The sequence below is a fragment of the Engraulis encrasicolus genome, chromosome 1 (assembly GCF_034702125.1).
Source record: "Engraulis encrasicolus isolate BLACKSEA-1 chromosome 1, IST_EnEncr_1.0, whole genome shotgun sequence".
Taxonomy (NCBI): domain Eukaryota; kingdom Metazoa; phylum Chordata; class Actinopteri; order Clupeiformes; family Engraulidae; genus Engraulis; species Engraulis encrasicolus.
Genome location: NC_085857.1, coordinates 52,554,576 through 52,574,351, shown reverse-complemented (window position 1 = coordinate 52,574,351; position 19,776 = coordinate 52,554,576). Strand labels below are relative to the sequence as shown.

The following is a 19,776-nucleotide window of genomic DNA, read 5'->3' as shown; positions in this document are numbered from 1 at the left end:
AAGGCGTTGCCCTCACCTTTACAGGGTTAACTTTCCCAAAGCCAATGGTGGAAGCAAGCTTGAGACTGTGTTTTTCCTTACAAACTGGAGACGAAAAAGGTGCTGGACATTTTCTATGGACATGGACTCTGTGAGTGGATACAGATCCCAGGATAATTGACACACACACGGATGGTGGGGTGAGTGTTGCCTGTGCCTGCCAGGGGCGCTGCCAGGGATGTTGGGCCCCATGGGAGATTCAACTTTTGGGCCCCCTTGGGGGCCCCTCTCAGTGCTTGGGCCCTTGGAATCTGTGCTGCTTTCCCCCCCTAGCGGCCCCCATGGTACCTGCACCTGTCATACATTGCTTATGTGTGTTTAAACTTCATTAGCACCTGTCATACATTGCTTATGTGTGTTTAAACTTCATTAGGAGAACAAGAAAATGATTTCTATTTCTTCAGTTATGTGTATATTCGAAACATAGGAATGATTTCTATTTCTTCCTAACTTTACGTGATTAGAATGACACCATAAAAGTTTTAACTGTGCTATACCCATTTAAAATCTGTATTTTTGTGTGTTTATGGATAATGCCCTTATGAATGTATTATGGGTTTATGAATTTTGTTTGTTATGGACTGGATTAATGCAGAGGTATCATGTTTGGCAACTGCGAGATAGTGCAAAGAGAATAAACAGGTGGGAAATGTTGGAGTAATTACACATAAGTTATCCACTTTGACTAACTCAGGCTTTAAGTCAGGGCATATGTGTGTGTGTGTATATTATCAATGTGTCATTGTTGTTCCTCTGTGCCTGCTGGCCAGAGAGAGTGAGAGGGAGAGAGAGAGAGAGCAGGAATGTTCTTCAACTCCGCTCTCTGATTAGGCGAGGAGAAAAGGACAAGGTCACATTCAGTCTGTTTCAACTAAATAACAAGATATTCTGCTAAGAAATATGCTACTGTGTAAACTGGTATTCTGCTAAGAAATATGCTACTGTGTAAACTGGTTTCAACTGGTTTAGCTAATTACCCCTCCCCTTAGACCAATTGAAACCGAAATTGTAACTAGGGCTTTTGAAACCCGGAGTTCAAATCCGGAGTTCAAAAGACATGAACACACACACACACACACACACACACACACACACACACACACACACACACACACACTCTAGTACACAGTGTAAACAACACAGTTCACGACCTACACACCATCCACTCGCATCCACTACATACTATGCAAGATACACGAAACAGAGTGACCCCTGTTCTATCTGTATTACCCATGAAATATGACAACAGCTACACATACACGCAAGATTTACTGCAGCCAATCAGATGTCACGCAAGACCTAAGAACGCGAGCCGATGAATGAAACCGAGGCGCAAGGATTGTTTCAGTCTCTTTGACAACCATCGTCTGAGCCAGCCACTTGCTGTGTGAAACCGTTATCATCATCGTTATTATCATCAACTTACTTGAGCATCACCGGACAGTGTGGAAGATCACCAAAGTGAGAACATCAACAAGAGCCACATATTAGCTGACAGCCACGTCGGTAAGACAACTCTGTTATAAGACAAACGAAAACACTGATATTTACCGCCACCTCCGGCACTGATGCACTGATTATGCTAACAGGCTAACCCCTCGAGAACCACCAGAGGCAACTACTTTTCACCTTCGTCGTTGTGTGCTCACCATCGTATCATCACACATCACCATCTTCAGGAGCGACGGTGAGGAATAACTGTTTTAACTCTTGTCCTCTCATCTCCTGCACTGTGTGAATGCATTAGCCACAGAAATGTTAGCAATGCCCGACAAGAATAACGGTTGCCCCGAACGTTCATCTCTGCTAACAGGCTAACCCCCAAACCTGCCAGGCATCACCATTCACCGCTGTGTGTCCATCACTGTACTCACCGGATTCATCCCCTTGAGCACATCATTAGGAGCAACGGTGAGGAATAACATCTGTTTAGCCGCTTAGTGCCCTTGTCCCATCTCCTGCACTATATCAATGGTTAGCCACAGAAATGTTAGCAATGCCCGACAAGAGTAACGGTTGTCCCGAACGTTCCCAATGCACTGGCCAGGCTAACGTTGTAAGCGTCACTGGTGAAAAAAGAATATGTTTATGCTTCACGATCTTTACAGACACTGGTTACAGATACTGATAACTGATATTACTGATACTGATAACTGATATTACTGATACTGACTACTGATACTGATGACCATTAGTGTTCATTACTAATTATTGATATTTATAACCATCAGTAGCCCATTACTGATACTGATGCTGATTACCATCAGCAGCCTTACACTAGTTACACTAGACTTACAGTAGTTACTATTAATTACATACACTAGTTATTATTACTGATGGGTTCTACATAAAGATAAGTTTATTACTATTTCTTTAATAGTGATTTAACTAAGATAAGAGGATAATTTCATTGTTGTTATGAATGTAATGTTTCATTGCACTATGCAATTTATTGAAGTCTTTCACTGTATTTAATTTAAAGTAAATAGAGGGTAATTTTTAGTGCAGTTCTTCTTACATGAATAGGCCTATTAGTGTAAGAGGATATTAAGCACGTCTCTGATAGTGATTCCTTCTAAGCTTTAGATTCTAATGTGTATTTTATGTTTTATGTTGTATGTATTTATTGTTGAGACATTTTGAATGTAGTTTTATTGGACCCATTGCTACCTGCGTTTTGGTAGACAGGCGTTACACATGAACGACTTGTTTTCATGCACTTGAATTTAATGATTAGAGAAGATTTAAGAAGATATGTGATTGTCATCCCAGTATGACTATTAGATAATGATAATATGATGCATCTTAGATTTATTGTACATTGTACTAATTGAAATGTATGTATGGATGAATGTGACCTATCAGGTCAGGTTTTTTGGACGGATAGGATTGAAAAGAAGACAACTGGGCCAGGACTTCACCTGGTCAAAGGACACTGATGGCGAGCCTTTCCCAGAGCGACCACGGATACCCTTAAGTACCCTACAAAGGAACTTTCCCCCCCTTTTTCCACTTTTTACCATTTCTATTTTGTTTAAGGCCCCGGGACCATTGTTTATTTTAAGTGTGCACACTGTTTTATTTTATTTGGGTTTTTATACACTTCAAACATTTTGTAAACAATATACGAGTTTTCACTCAAAAAGGAATTTCTTGTCTGACTCATTATTGTTGCTTAACACTCGCTCCTCTCTCTTACTTAGATCTTCTGATCCAGGTCCTAGTATTATTGTTCATTATTTTAATTGTAATTCACTTTCTTAAAGGAAAGCCCGGTTACAAAAGTGGCGAGCCTGCTGCCAGGAGGAGCTAGTTGTTGAGTAACAATATTGAGCAGACATTACTAAGTAATTACTTATCACCAGTATGGATTTTATTCGAAAGTTTAGTGTTAATATTCCAAATGCAGTATTAGTCAGTGGCATAACTCAGGTACCCGATCAAGATGAACAAGTCCTTGATTATCTTAAACAGTATGGTAAAATTGATAGAGTCCTTTTAGTTGAAGACCCACACTCAGAATTCTTCCAAAACCTGATCGTTGAGTATTCTAGCAGTTCAGCTATTGAAACTTTAGATCCCCACTTACCCTACAGTTACACTACACAAGGTGAGTCCCCCGCTACCTATGTAGTAAAAACACTCAGTAGCGCGTACACCACCAAAGTTGGCTCAAATGCAACAAAGACGTACTTAACGGAGCTCAAGCAATTAGCCAAGGAGAGTGGCAAGGATTATGGCGAAGTTTTGAAAGAGATGATGTCCCAGATTGGAATGGATATAGATGCCATGCAACACGCGGCTGACGATTCCCCCTCTGTACACGTCGAGGCGACCGTGTCATCCCCACCTGTTCACAGAGAGCCACAGCACACCTCACTGTCTCATGTTGCACCAAGCGGCCATGGAGACGCTGACCATGTCCTCCTTGCCAATGCCAAGAGAACACCGTCCCTTTCCCTAAGCGACGTGAACCCCCCTGACATCCAAAAGGTTGTGGTCGAGCACATTGTTCGGAGGCAGGATCCTTTCCCTCACATGCAGTCCCAAGTGAGACTCCGCTCTTTCTCCGGCAAGATCCCCATACCCAACCATGAGACTGACTATGACACATGGCGCACACACATTGAGCTGCTACAGAATGATCCCAGTATGTCACCACTGCAAATATCACGAAAGATTCTAGAGAACTTACTCCCACCTGCTGTTGACGTCGTAAAAGGTCTACTGCCTGATTCACCCCCTGCCGCCTACCTACAGCTGCTGGACTCAGCCTACGGCACGGTCGCAGACGGAGAAGAGCTGTTCGCCCAGTTCCTGAACACCCTACAAGACCCCGGTGAGAAGTCATCCTCTTACCTGCAACGACTCCAGCTAGCCTTAAATCGAGCCACGAAACAAGGGGGAGTTACACACAAAGAAGGTGACAAGCATCTCCTGAAGCAGTTCTGCCGAGGGTGTTGGGATAACAGTCTGATCAGCACGTTGCAGCTTGAGCAAAAGAAGAGCAAACCACCCCAGTTCTCTGAACTCCTGCTGATGATCCGCTCTGAGGAAGACAGACTGGAAGCCAAGTCAACGCGCATGAAGAGACACATCGGCATCACGAAGCAGAAAACTCAGGTCCACTTCCATGATGCATATGTTCGTGAACCAGAGGAGAGCAGTGCCGGTGCCATCAGTGTGATTGAGGATCTGCGAAAGCAAGTAGCAAGTTTGCAAAGCCAGCTCACTACATTCATGTCACAGAAAAAGACACAGGGAGCTAATCGCAAGGGATCTGCAGAAAAGCCTCAGAACAGACCACCAAAGCCAGGTAACACAGATACAGACATGGACAGACAGACCAGAACGAAAGAGACAACCAAGCCCCGGCCTTGGTATTGCTTTAACTGTGGTGAGGATGGACACATTGCTCCCTGCTGCACTGACCCTGCCAACCCCCGTCTTGTAGCCGAAAAGAAAAGGCAATTGATCGCGAGACAGCAGCAGTGGGAAACACGAAATGGTTCCAGTGTAGCTTTAAACGACTAACAGTTCCTGTTGTGGGACAGACAGGAGCTGAGGAGAGTCAATCACGTCCCTCCGACGCAAGCAACACACAAACAGACCATGGAACCAGAACACAAGACCAGAAAAATAAAGTTAGAGCAAACACTTCTACTACACAAACACATTCCACTACTACACAAAATGTCAAGAGAAGAGTAACAATTAACGAACACAGAACTGTAGATAACAGAAAACTGCCTAGAGGCTTAATTGGAAGCAAAAGCACAGCAAATGTCAACGTCAATGGAATTCAATGTAATGCACTGCTGGATACTGGATCGCAAGTTACAACTGTGTCTCAGTCCTTCTATGAGTCCCACCTTTCCGATTGTCAGCTACACCCAGTTAGCGACATGCTTGAAGTTGAGGGCGCCAACGGTCAGGCAGTCCCATACCTGGGCTACATTCAATTACATATACAGTTTCCCGAAGAATTCATTGCTTCACAACCCGAAGTACAGACTCTTGCCTTGATAGTGCCAGATACTCGCTCCAGTAGCAGCATGCCTGTACTGATTGGCACAAATACACTAGACCCTCTTTATGAGCAATTCTGTGATGGAAACAACGTGATAAGTAACATCTACTGTGGCTACCAACAAGTCTTGAGGACACTGCAGCTCAGACGGCACCAAAGCACAGAAGGTCAAGTCGGCATTGTGAAGTTAGGTCGTCACGAGTCAAGCATCATCCCTGCTGGACAGAAGGTGGTCTTGGAAGGCGTCGTCACTGGAAATGAAGCTAACAACGAGAGATGGGCAGTAGTGGAAGAACCCTCCACTTCGTCCTTGCCAGGTGGGATCTTCGTTGATAGCTGCATCATCTCCATCCCTGCACGGTTCCCGTACAAGGTGCCTGTAATCATAAGAAATGAAACCAACCATGACATTACCCTGCCCTCTAACTCTGTCATCGCCGAACTTGCCATCCCTCACGAGATCAGCCAGACCCACAACACCTGTAGCCCCAGTCAACTGTCATCACCTACAGTCTGTTCCAGTCTGCAACACTCTCCTCGAGATGAACAACAACGTGACAACCTTAGCTTTGACTTCGGAGATTCCCCGCTCCCTGCAGAATGGAGGAACCGAATCACCAAGACACTCAACACTTACTCAGACGTTTTTTCTCAACATGACCTCGATTTTGGCCACGCAACCAAGGTCAAACATCGAATCAAGTTGAAGGATGACACACCGTTTAAGCAACGACCCCGGCCCATCCATCCCAACGACTATCATGCCGTGAGACGACATCTTCAAGATCTCCTTGAAGCTGGAATCATCCGAGAGTCTGAGTCTCCATATGCTTCACCCATCGTCGTTGTGAGAAAGAAGAATGGCGAGGTACGTCTATGTGTTGATTACCGCAAACTCAATCTGCAAACCATCAAAGACGCATATGCACTACCAAACCTTGAAGAGTCGTTCTCTGCCTTAAGTGGGTCACAATGGTTCTCCGTGATGGATCTGAAGTCCGGATATTACCAAATTGAGATGCATGAAGATGACAAGCCAAAAACAGCTTTTGCCTGTCCCCTCGGATTCTGGGAATGGAATCGTATGCCACAAGGAATCACCAATGCTCCAAGCACATTCCAGCGCTTAATGGAGAAGTGCATGGGCGACATCCACCTGCGTGAAGTGCTGGTATTCCTTGATGACATCATTGTCTTCTCCCAAACCCTGGAGGAACACGAAGCTCGTCTGGCTAAAGTCCTGGATCGCCTGAGGGAAAACGGTCTCAAGTTATCCCCGGAGAAGTGCCGCTTCTTTCAGACATCTGTTCGCTACTTGGGGCACATTGTCTCACGGACGGGCGTGGAAACAGATCCCCAGAAGATCGAAGCACTGAAGACTTGGCCGAGACCCCGTACCCTGAAGGAGCTCCGTTCGTTTCTCGGGTTCTCTGGTTACTATCGGAGGTTTGTGAAGGACTACTCCGGCATTGTGAAGCCTCTCCACAACTTGACCTCTGGCTACCCACCTTACCACCAGAAGTCGAAGGCGAAGCAGACAGACACGAGAACAAAGACAGTCCAGTATCACAACCCCAAAGAGCCTTTTGGAAGCCGCTGGACATCAGATTGCCAGAAAGCCTTTGAAGACATCATCCAAAGCCTCACTACAGCCCCTGTTCTAGCATTCGCCGACCCCCAGAAACCCTACATACTCCACACCGATGCCAGCACCACCGGGCTCGGTGCTGTACTGTACCAAGAGCAAGACAACCAGCTCAGAGTCATAGGGTATGCGAGTAGAGGTCTATCACAGAGTGAGAGTCGCTACCCAGCACACAAACTGGAGTTCCTCGCACTCAAGTGGTCGGTGACGGAGAAGTTCAGCGACTATCTCTATGGCAACAACTTCACCGTGGTGACGGATAGCAATCCGCTGACTTACATCCTCACATCAGCCAAACTCGATGCGACGAGCTACAGGTGGCTGGCTGCACTGTCTACATTCTCCTTCAAGCTCTCCTACCGCCCAGGGAAACTGAACGGAGATGCAGACGGACTATCACGCAGGGAACACGAGAAGCGAGCAGACGATCCAAGGTCACAGAAAGAGAAGGAGCGCATCCAGCAGTTCACTCAAGACCATCTTACCGATCCAGAGAATCCAGATGAGGTGGACCATTCAGTCGTGAAGGCCATCTGTGAGCGACAACTTGCCTTCAGTGCCAGCCCGGATGATGAGAGAGAAGGAGACCATGTTGCCTTAGTGGAGACCCTTGCGACATCATTCTGCGCTATTCCCGAGTGCTATGAACAAGAAGAACAGTTCGGAGGCCTCCCAGCCATCCCGCATCTTTCAGAAGCACAGATAGCAGAAAAGCAAAGGGCTGACCAGTGCATAAAACATGTCATTCACCAGATCGAAAATGGGGAAACGCCACCACCCACTCTGCGCACCCAACTCCCTGATCTTCCACTCTACCTCCGTGAACTCCATCGTCTTGAGTTCCACAACAACATCCTGTACCGCCGCCGCCAAGTGGGATCCCAGAGGGCGTACCAGCTTGTCCTCCCAGCTGAGTTCCGAAGTCCAGTGCTCACCAGTCTGCACGACGACATGGGCCACATGGGAGTCGACCGAACCCTAGACCTCGTGAGGACCCGCTTCTACTGGCCGAAGATGGCATCAGATGTGGAAGAGAAGGTGAAGAAGTGTGGCAGGTGTGTGAGGAGGAAGGCGCGACCAGAAAAGGCTGCACCATTAGTGAACATTCAAGTCACCAGACCCCTGGAGTTAGTTTGCATGGACTTCCTCTCCATCGAACCGGACCAGAGTAACACCAAGGACGTGCTGGTTATCACCGACTTCTTTACCAAGTATGCAGTGGCCATCCCAACACGAAACCAGACAGCCAAGACTGTAGCAAAGTGCCTCTGGGAGAATTTCATTATTCATTATGGCTTCCCCGAAAAGTTGCACAGTGATCAAGGCCCCGACTTTGAGTCCAACACCATAAAAGAGCTTTGTCGGGTGGCCGGTATCCGCAAAACTAGAACAACTCCATACCACCCTAGAGGTAACCCAGTAGAACGGTTCAACCGCACCCTGCTCAACATGCTTGGGACTCTAGAGGATAAAGACAAGTACCGTTGGAGCGACCATGTAAGACCCTTGGTCCATGCTTATAACTGCACCCGGAACGAGGTCACAGGTTTCACCCCGTACGAGCTCATGTTCGGGCGTCACCCCCGTTTACCTGTTGACCTTGCTTTCAAGCTGCCAGTGCCAGAGGGCCAACACTCCTCTCATTCAGAGTATGTCAAAACCCTCAAGTCCCGTCTGAAAGAGAGCTATGAAGTTGCAAAGGAAAAGTCAGCGAAGATAGCACTAAAGAACAAGACAAGATATGACCGGCATGTCACCCCCCGCCTCAGATCTAGAGCCTGGAGATAGGGTACTGGTCAGAAACGTCCGCATACGAGGAAAGCACAAGATTGCTGACAAATGGGAATCCACGGTCCATGTTGTCGTTACAAGAGCAGGCACTCTCCCAGTATACACCATTAAACCAGAAACTGAAGATGGTCCCCAGAGGACACTACATAGAGACTTGCTGCTTCCGTGCGGATACCTACCTGTCGAAGAGGACACTCAGCCTGTGCAGAAGTCGGTGCCGCGCAGACCAAGAACACGTGCCAACCCTGTAGCAGAGGCAGAGAGCTCCTCGGATGACGACGACTACTCACTCATCCCTGTCTGGTTGAGTTCCCCTGTCCCTGAGATCACAGAGAGTCCAGTGCACCCAGATCTTCCCATGGCCAATGTCCAAGAGCCCCAAGACCCTTGTCCTGCAAATCATAACTTACCTGAACACGACACCCAACCTAAGTTACCTGATCTGAACTTACCCGACATGTCCGAAAGTATTCCAGATAGTCCTTTGATGATCGAGTCTACCTCTCACCAGAGTGATCCTGAATACTTACGTACCGATACAGACATACTCACTGATAAAGACCTACCCACCGTTAAAGACATACCTACCGATAAAGACACACCCACCGATAACGACAACCCCACAGATAGAGACATTCCAATAGAGCAAGAACATGAGGAGAATGAAAGTCTACAAGTAGTGGAACCTGAGGAACAACATGATGAAACGACTGAAACCACAAGTATTCACGAAAACACAAACCCTGATGAACCCCTCAGGAGATCTGAGCGCAATCGTCAACCCCCACAACGGCTTGACTATGCAGAATTAGGAAATCCTTTGGCCAAGGCAATGAGATCCTTCTTTCAAGGCTTGTCCATAGCTTGGTCCGAAGTGATCAATGAAGTACCTGTACAATCCACTACCCCATCCCCAGTGATTGCTGTGTGAAGATGTCCACCTTGCACAGGGACGTGCAAAGGTTCAGGAGGGGAGGATGAAACCCGGAGTTCAAATCCGGAGTTCAAAAGACATGAACACACACACACACACACACACACACACACACACACACACACACACACACACTCTAGTACACAGTGTAAACAACACAGTTCACGACCTACACACCATCCACTCGCATCCACTACATACTATGCAAGATACACGAAACAGAGTGACCCCTGTTCTATCTGTATTACCCATGAAATATGACAACAGCTACACATACACGCAAGATTTACTGCAGCCAATCAGATGTCACGCAAGACCTAAGAACGCGAGCCGATGAATGAAACCGAGGCGCAAGGATTGTTTCAGTCTCTTTGACAACCATCGTCTGAGCCAGCCACTTGCTGTGTGAAACCGTTATCATCATCGTTATTATCATCAACTTACTTGAGCATCACCGGACAGTGTGGAAGATCACCAAAGTGAGAACATCAACAAGAGCCACATATTAGCTGACAGCCACGTCGGTAAGACAACTCTGTTATAAGACAAACGAAAACACTGATATTTACCGCCACCTCCGGCACTGATGCACTGATTATGCTAACAGGCTAACCCCTCGAGAACCACCAGAGGCAACTACTTTTCACCTTCGTCGTTGTGTGCTCACCATCGTATCATCACACATCACCATCTTCAGGAGCGACGGTGAGGAATAACTGTTTTAACTCTTGTCCTCTCATCTCCTGCACTGTGTGAATGCATTAGCCACAGAAATGTTAGCAATGCCCGACAAGAATAACGGTTGCCCCGAACGTTCATCTCTGCTAACAGGCTAACCCCCAAACCTGCCAGGCACCACCATTCACCGCTGTGTGTCCATCACTGTACTCACCGGATTCATCCCCTTGAGCACATCATTAGGAGCAACGGTGAGGAATAACATCTGTTTAGCCGCTTAGTGCCCTTGTCCCATCTCCTGCACTATATCAATGGTTAGCCACAGAAATGTTAGCAATGCCCGACAAGAGTAACGGTTGTCCCGAACGTTCCCAATGCACTGGCCAGGCTAACGTTGTAAGCGTCACTGGTGAAAAAAGAATATGTTTATGCTTCACGATCTTTACAGACACTGGTTACAGATACTGATAACTGATATTACTGATACTGATAACTGATATTACTGATACTGACTACTGATACTGATAACCATTAGTAGCCATTACTAATTATTGATATTTATAACCATCAGTAGCCCATTACTGATACTGATGCTGATTACCATCAGCAGCCTTACACTAGTTACACTAGACTTACAGTAGTTACTATTATTTACATACACTAGTTATTATTACTGATGGGTTCTACATAAAGAGAAGTTAATTACTATTTCTTTAATAGTGATTTAACTAAGATAAGAGGATAATTTCATTGTTGTTATGAATGTAATGTTTCATTGCACTATGCAATTTATTGAAGTCTTTCACTGTATTTAATTTAAAGTAAATAGAGGGTAATTTTTAGTGCAGTTCTTCTTACATGAATAGGCCTATTAGTGTAAGAGGATATTAAGCACGTCTCTGACAGTGATCCCTTCTAAGCTTTAGATTCTAATGTGTATTTTATGTTTTATGTTGTATGTATTTATTGTTGAGACATTTTGAATGTAGTTTTATTGGACCCATTGCTACCTGCGTTTTGGTAGACAGGCGTTACACATGAACGACTTGTTTTCATGCACTTGAATTTAATGATTAGAGAAGATTTAAGAAGATATGTGATTGTCATCCCAGTATGACTATTAGATAATGATAATATGATGCATCTTAGATTTATTGTACATTGTACTAATTGAAATGTATGTATGGATGAATGTGACCTATCAGGTCAGGTTTTTTGGACGGATAGGATTGAAAAGAAGACAACTGGGCCAGGACTTCACCTGGTCAAAGGACACTGATGGCGAGCCTTTCCCAGAGCGACCACGGATACCCTTAAGTACCCTACAAAGGAACTTTCCCCCCCTTTTTCCACTTTTTACCATTTCTATTTTGTTTAAGGCCCCGGGACCATTGTTTATTTTAAGTGTGCACACTGTTTTATTTTATTTGGGTTTTTATACACTTCAAACATTTTGTAAACAATATACGAGTTTTCACTCAAAAAGGAATTTCTTGTCTGACTCATTATTGTTGCTTAACACTCGCTCCTCTCTCTTACTTAGATCTTCTGATCCAGGTCCTAGTGTTATTGTTATTATTTTAATTGTAATTCACTTTCTTAAAGGAAAGCCCGGTTACACTTTCCTTCAATAAAACGTAAGGAGAAGGAGGCTGTTTTCAGAGTGATCTTGGACATTGTAACTGAAAGCAGTCTCCTGGTCACCCTCCTTGCAAGTGTTGAATTTAACTCAAGTTCTCTGTGTCTCTTCTGTACAGGTTATTAGAGATAAATGTTGGTAGCTTAAACCTAACAGTTAAAGTTCGAAATTCATCATGATGAGTGTATATCAGCAGGTCTCTGTCCGCTTTGTCTACTCTACTGTATATCTTTAAGGTGAAAGGTGAAGTTTGAAAGGTCAAAGGTCATCACTGTGTCTATACCAGCAGGTAGGACTGCATCTTAATATGCCACCTTGCCTCCTCCACTTGCGCTTGTCTCCTCGCCCCGCCTCCTGGCCCCTCCTCCGTGGAGAAAACGATAAAGTTTCCCAGCTGTCAGCCTGGCCACAACAACTTTTGAGGGACTGTTTTTCATTCACCATCCCAATTGCAAACGAGAAAAAGACTCCACAATTGAGCTTTTGCAAGATATTGAAATATAATGCTGTTGTCAGTGATGTCATCATGACGAGAAGCGAGTGGAGGAAGCAAGTGGAGGAGGCAAGGTCCCATATTAAGATGCACTCTATGTGTCTAATCTATATATAGGTCAAAGGTGAAAGGTGAAAGGTGGCCATGAGCGCCTACCAGCAGGTCTGCGTCGGCCTCTGAGTCGCTGTCGTCGTCCTCGTCGTCCAGGTCCTTCATGCACAGCGCCGCCATGCGCTCAATGTCCGCCATCGGCAGCGGGGCTGTGGAGGTCACACACACAGGGGTCAGAGGTCAAGCAGAGGTGAAATGGAGGTCAAGCATAACCATTTCTTAACATGAAACCCTGTCTAGTAATATGACAATGTTTTATTTATATCATATAGTACATTTCACACAGAGGTTTGACGGGGGTCAGAGGTAGAATGGAGCTGTATATGAACTTTATAGGCTCTGGGCCCAATAGGCATACGCACAACATACGTAAAATATAGTGCAGAGGTCAAGCATTGTTTCTTAACCTCAATCCCTGTCTGGACCTGTTGTCTTTATATCATCTCCTACTTGCCACACAGCAAGGCAACTCAATATGTTAAGAAAAAAAAACAAAAAGCAACACAAAGGATCAGGTTGACATGGGGGGGTGTTCTGCCATTGTCTCACCCAGTGTCTGTTAATACTGCATGATTTATTTGCAGTACATAAGGGCAGTGCGTTTCATACAGTAACACACACGAAACAGTGGCACAACCGCCACTCACATTTGTTTACACAGAACTACTGGTCACACTCAATCAGCGCACACACACGCACAAATCACACAGACACACACGCACACATCACACAGACACACACACGCACACACACGAATGTGCGTGCCCGCATGCACGCACGCACACACACACGCACACACGCACACACGCACACACGCACAAAGGCCCACATTATCCACATATGCACATTATACACTTCTAAAGTTGACGAAGGATCCCCGAGTGAGTTTGTTCAAGCGGTCATGGCACAACTAAGCCTTTTTAGGCAAACATTGTCACACACACACACACACACACACACACACACACACACACACACACACACACACACACACACACACACACACACACACACACACACACACACACACACACACACACACACACACACACACACACAACGGTCCACTCCACTAAACCAGAAGAGTCAACACAAACCCACACCTGACCACTGAATGAGAAAGGTCAACACACAGACATGCACAGCTCTACTAGTGGGAATGGCTTTGTGTGTGTGGAATGCTGCGGAGCGTGTTATCGGTCAGCTTCATCACACACCCCTCTAGCTCTTCTGCTTCTCCTGGTGATGGATGATCACCACCTCCACCAATCAGAATCACTGCTGCCACCTTCTCAATGAGTAAATGTGTTGTGGCCTAATGGCTAAGGACATGGGGTTTACATTAGAGGGTTGCCGGTTCGAATCCCACCCTTCCACCCCCTACCACACTGCATGGCTGAAAAGCCCCTGAACAAGGCATCTCTCCCCATATTGCTCCAGGGACTATAACCAATACCCTGGAAAATAACAGCTGTAAGTCTATTTGCATGAAAGCGTCAGGTAGGGTAAGTGCAATGCAACATGATGAACGGTAATGCAACCTCCCAACTTCTGTGAGACCGGTTGAATGATTCTCAGCCATTTCTCATGGAAGCTTCTCCCAATGTCTTTCTGCAATTCCATACTGATGCTAAAATGTAATTGTGTACAAGGGTAGCCATGGCCCAATGGTTAATGTAACTGTCCATGAGACAGTGTTGTCATTTATGTCTTAACATTTATAATGTTTGGGTTTGAATTCATTATTTTGTGATGTGTTTGAATATATTTCATGTATGTTCTGAAAGGAATTATTCTATGCTGTTAAAAAACCTCATTATCCCTATGCAATAATTCATTGGTTGTATGTGAGTGACGTGGAGCGGATGTTATGAGCAGAGAATTATGGGGATTACGCGGGTGAGATACTGAAGACTCATGTGCACGGCTGTGCATTTCTACAGAGGAAAAGATGGACTCTGCACAAGGTTAAGGCACCAACGTTGTCATGATGTTTATGATGGTTCTGAAGTTGGAAAAATAAATTGTGAACTAAACATCTGTATGAAGCGTGGCCATTCTCTTAACCCGTGCAGCTACAGTTAAGGAGATGGGCTTTAGATCATAGGGTTGTAGGTTCGAATCCCACCCTTCCACTCCCTACCACATTCCATGGCGCAATTGAACAAGGCATCCTAACCCCATTGATCCAGGGACTGTAAACAATACCCTGAAAAAAGAAAAAACTAAGCTGCTTTGGATGAAAGTGTCAGCAAAGTGTAATGCAATATGATATAATGCAACCTCTCAACTTCTGTAAGACCGGTTGAATGAATCTCAGCCATTTCTGATAGAAGCTCCTCCCAGTGTCTGTAAATCCACGTCTGACGCTAAAATGCAATTGTGTGCAATGGGGCAAAATGGTAATGACCAAGTGGGAATCGGTAACTTAAGACTCCTTGCATTGTCATAGCAATGTTGTTATGATGTAGTTGAGTGTTTTCAGCAAAGAGTGAATAGCCCCGTCGCCGGTCCCATCTGCAGTAAGAGGCTTCAGAGAGGAGACCAGTTCTTGGATAAGGCAATGGTTCTCAACTCGTTTCGAACAAACGCCCCCTTGACCCCATCATAAGCCGGCCAACGCCCCCCTTAGTATTGAAAAATAAAATATACTAAATGCCTCCCAATGGGAACTAAGCCCTGCCCCCACTCAGCTCCTCAATGCCCCCTGGGAGGCAGTAGCGCCCCCGTTGAGAAACACTAGGTAGAGGAGATGGGAGAGGGAGGGACAAGCTTTTGGAGTATTACTCACCCTTGCCGGCGGGCTTCTTGGCAGGCGACTTGGCCCCTCCTCCCCCCATCAGAGCCAGCAGCTCAGCCTCCAGCGCCTCGTCATTGCCCCCGTCCATACCTCCGTCAGCATCCAGGTCCAACATCAGGCCCATCTGGAGGAGAGGGAGAGGGAGAGGGAGAGGGAGAGAGAGAGAGAGAGAGAGAGAGAGAGAGAGAGAGAGAGAGAGAGAGTTACATAAAGTATAAGTATAAACAAACATCTGCTTCTAGGTCCACCAACCAACAACAGATCCATCTACAGACAAACAGAGAGTTGTGTGTGCATGTTGGGAAAGGGGGGGGGGGGGTATAAAACAAAACATTATGCTCCTAAGGCCTCATTATTACCCCATCCATACTTCCATCCCCATACAGATGCAACAACGGACTCAGAGAGAGAGAGAGAGAGAGAGAGAGAGAGAGAGAGAGAGAGAGAGAGAGAGAGAGAGAGAGAGAGAGAGAGAGAGAGAGAGAGAAACCGAGAGAGAGAAACCGAGAGAGAAACCGAGAGACAGAGTAAAAGCAGAGCGACTGGATAAGATATAATACTCCTAGAATCTCTGGTAAAAGGGAATGAGAGGGACAGAGAGGAGGAGCGATCGAGAGAGAGAGAGAGAGAAACAAAGAGAACAAAAGAGTTATAGGAAGAGTCAGACCTAGAAAGATTAATATTGAACAAACAGAAAAAGATTAATTTTGTTATCGTGTCAGTCTTGTAGTGCCTTACACAACAGTTGATTACATTACAAAGTAGGCCATGTCAGGCAGCCAATGAGTGATTGGGCCAGGAGACCATCCAATCAAACCACATGGCACGCTGTCTACATGCGAATCAGGGGGGCTGAGATTCACAGTGTTGGGCTGCTTAGGATGACCAGCTGCGGGTAAAAAAGGGCATTTGGACAGATTTTTCCCGCAGATTTATGACCATAGAAATAAACAGAATTTAGTTCAAAGTGGGCGGGAATTAGTGCTTTCAGGCAGGTTTTGGGCCTTTTTTGGGCATCATCAGACTCATCTTGCAACCCTGGAGATGCTCAACATGAAGGTTCTTTCATCCAATGAGAGGGGGGAATCATGAGATCGTTGGACATAATCAATCAGTGGACATAGCCACATGGAATGCTGTCACCGAGCCAATCAGGGGGCTGAGAAGCACCGCAGGAAGGTCCTTTCAGCCAATGAGAGAGAAGAGAGTGCAAAAGTGTCTGAGTGCCAGAGAGAGGCTGCAGCAGAGAGGGGAACAGAAAGTTTGGGCTCGTTGCCAAGACAACTCTCGGCCCAACAATAGGGTGCATCAGATGCCCCCTATGAAAAGATATTGCCTTGGCCCTATAGTAAAAATGTTCTACACCCAGTAAAAACACACTGTGTAAAATATTTTGAAATTTGGATGAAGTCTACCGGGGCCACCAGCCCCATGAAAATAGAAAGTAATGGTGATAGTCAGAATCTTGGAATAGAAATGGACATTTTGCTGCATAAAGCTACCCAATAAAAAACATATTGTCTCAGCTCTGTGATAAAAATGTTCTATGCACAGTAAAATCACTCTGTGTAAAATATGTTGAAATTTAGATGAATTCTACCGGGTCCACCAGGCCCATGAAAATACAAAATAATGGTGATGGTGATGGGCAACCTGGATTCCAAGTGCCACATATTCCAAATGACATACCTAGTTTTACCTTTCCAGTTAGGGCAATTGGACAGGTAAAACCAGGTAATTTGAAATCTGTGGCACTGGATTGTGGCTTTTGAATCTAGGTTTGCCATTGTCTTAAAACAGAGGTGGACACATTTCGCGTGACACATTTGCCCCAGCCAATATAATGAACCAGCTGAGCCTAATTACCACTTAAGCCAGGTTGATGAGGTAATTAGTGAGATCACCTGTATTGGGAGCACAAACAGAAGGAATATCTAAGCAGGTTGTGTATTCAGTCGATCCACTTACACAGACTTCAGTCTCAGGACAGACTGATGGTCAAACTGCTATATTTAGGCAAATTTGCTCTTTTGCAACACAATATCAATTCCTTGCTGCCTTGGACCACTGCTAGTATCAAGCAAGAGATTGCAAAGCTGCATGACTGTTATATTTGTGTGTTTCACCTGTGGGCCTACAATTCATGGAGGAACATCTGTACCAAAGCTGTGAATGTTCCTTGGAATGCCTAGGCTACAAAGCAGTCAATACAACTGTATTGAAGAGTGCCATTACTTCGTTATCCCATCGCCTGTGGTAGTATTTCAATTTACTCCATCAGATGAGTACCATAACTTACCTGAGAGGCCCTTGGCAATGGACTCTGGACCTGGTGATACCCATGACATACCTAGAAGCCACTTAAGTACAGGTTTTGGGAAGCCACTCTTTCCAACATCACATACAGTTGTATTGTACTCTATTGAACTACTGCAGGGATTTCTTAAAAAAAACACAAGTCATTCCAAGGAGCATTCACAGCGTTAGTACAGAAGCTCCACCAGGTATTAACAGCTACCTGTACAATCCTGTAGGCCCACAGGTGAAGCACACAAAAGTCATACAACTTCGCAATATCTTGCTTGATACTGGCAGTGGGTCAGCTGGTTCATTATATTGGCTATATTTGGAATATGTGGCACTGGACTTTGGAATCCAGGTTGCCCATCACTATCACCATTGTTTTGTATTTTCATGGGCCTGGTGGACCCAGTAGAATTAATCTAAATTTCAACACATTTTCCACATTTTCCAGAGTGATTTTACTGTGCATAGAACATTTTTTTATCACACAGCTGAGGCAATATGTTTTTATTGGGTAGCTTTATGCAGCAAAATGTCCATTTATATTCAGGGCTGGACTGGGCGATAAATAGGGCCCGGGCACTTTTGGATTTAAGGAGATTATTAGTGCCGGAGAACTGACTCACTGGTGGGCCCCGCACCCTCATGGGCCCCTATTTTCAGTAATGTAAAAAAAAAAATGGGGGCCCACGAGGGTGCGGGGCTCACCGGGAAATGCCCGCCATGCCAGATGGCCAGTCCAGCCCTGTTTCTATTCAAGATTTTGACTGTCACCATTATTTTCTATTTTCATGGGGCTGGTGGCCCCGGTAGACTTCATCCAAATTTCAAAATATTTTACACAGAGTGATTTTACTGTGCATAGAACATTTTTATCACAGAGCTGAGACAATATGTTTTTTATTGGGTAGCTTTATGCAGCAAAATGTCCATTTCTATTCCAAGATTCTGACTATCACCATTATTTTCTATTTTCATGGGGCTGGTGGCCCCGGTAGACTTCATCCAAGTTTCAAAATATTTTACACAGTGTGTTTTTACTGGGTGTAGAACATTTTAACTATAGGGCCAAGGCGATATCTTTTCATAGGGGGCAACTGATGCACCCTACCCAACAATGCGGACCCTGCATTCAGAACCAGCCAAGGCCTAGAGAGAGAGAGAGAGAGAGAGAGAGAGAGAGAGAGAGAGAGAGAGAGAGAGAGAGAGAGAGAGAGAGAGAGAGAGAGAATGCCAGACCCAAACTGACAGGTCACATTAAGGACCCTGCATGGACACGTGTGTGTGTGTGTGTGTGTGTGTGTGTGTGTGTGTGTGTGTGTGTGTGTGTGTGTGTGTGTGTGTGTGTGTGTGTGTGTGTGTGTGTGTGTGTGTGTGTGTGTGTGTGTGTTCAACAAATTTACTGAAAAGATGGACGCACAGTTCCCACGCAGTTCAGCTGGACAGCCAACACTCCGGACAATGGACAACTACCTCATTCAGAAAGTTCTGGAAACACTGGGCTTTAGCAGTGAGCAAACATGGCCTTGTGCACACATATATAACATTAATAACTATAATATATGGTACAAAAATAGTTTGAATGCCATACGTCTTAACAGGGATAGTGTAAAATAAGGGCATACTCTGTCGTCTTGTGTAAAAGAATGAACGGTACATTGCACCAGGTTATAGCAATCATGGACATATCCAACTACAGTCCTTCATAACACCATGAGCATAACATGAGAGTAAGAAGAAGGATGCTAATTATTGTGACCTCTTCAAACCTCGAATATGACCTCGAAACTTCATCGCAACTTGGAAATTGCA

At 45.3% G+C, this 19,776-nt stretch overlaps 1 protein-coding gene and 2 long non-coding RNA genes across 4 annotated transcripts in view; 2 read left to right on the top strand and 1 right to left on the bottom strand.

The window, feature by feature from the left end:
• The window catches only part of cc2d1a (coiled-coil and C2 domain containing 1A), a 58,868-nt gene that overhangs the window by 35,985 nt on the left and 3,107 nt on the right, over positions 1 to 19,776 (bottom strand). For both annotated transcript variants that reach the window (XM_063205224.1, XM_063205233.1), the window contains exons 3-4: positions 15,652 to 15,784; positions 12,906 to 13,009 (exon numbers count right to left, since the gene is read on the bottom strand). In XM_063205224.1, coding sequence (XP_063061294.1) covers positions 12,906 to 13,009; positions 15,652 to 15,784 — 237 coding nt within the window. The remainder of the gene's footprint in view (positions 1 to 12,905; positions 13,010 to 15,651; positions 15,785 to 19,776) is intronic.
• On the top strand, positions 10,365 to 10,793 carry LOC134454497 (uncharacterized). The gene is made up of 3 exons (XR_010035838.1): positions 10,365 to 10,463; positions 10,547 to 10,644; positions 10,771 to 10,793. It is a non-coding gene; the product is annotated as an uncharacterized LOC134454497 (long non-coding RNA).
• Positions 10,789 to 12,106, top strand: LOC134454500 (uncharacterized). Its single transcript, XR_010035839.1, has 2 exons — positions 10,789 to 10,868; positions 11,823 to 12,106. It is a non-coding gene; the product is annotated as an uncharacterized LOC134454500 (long non-coding RNA).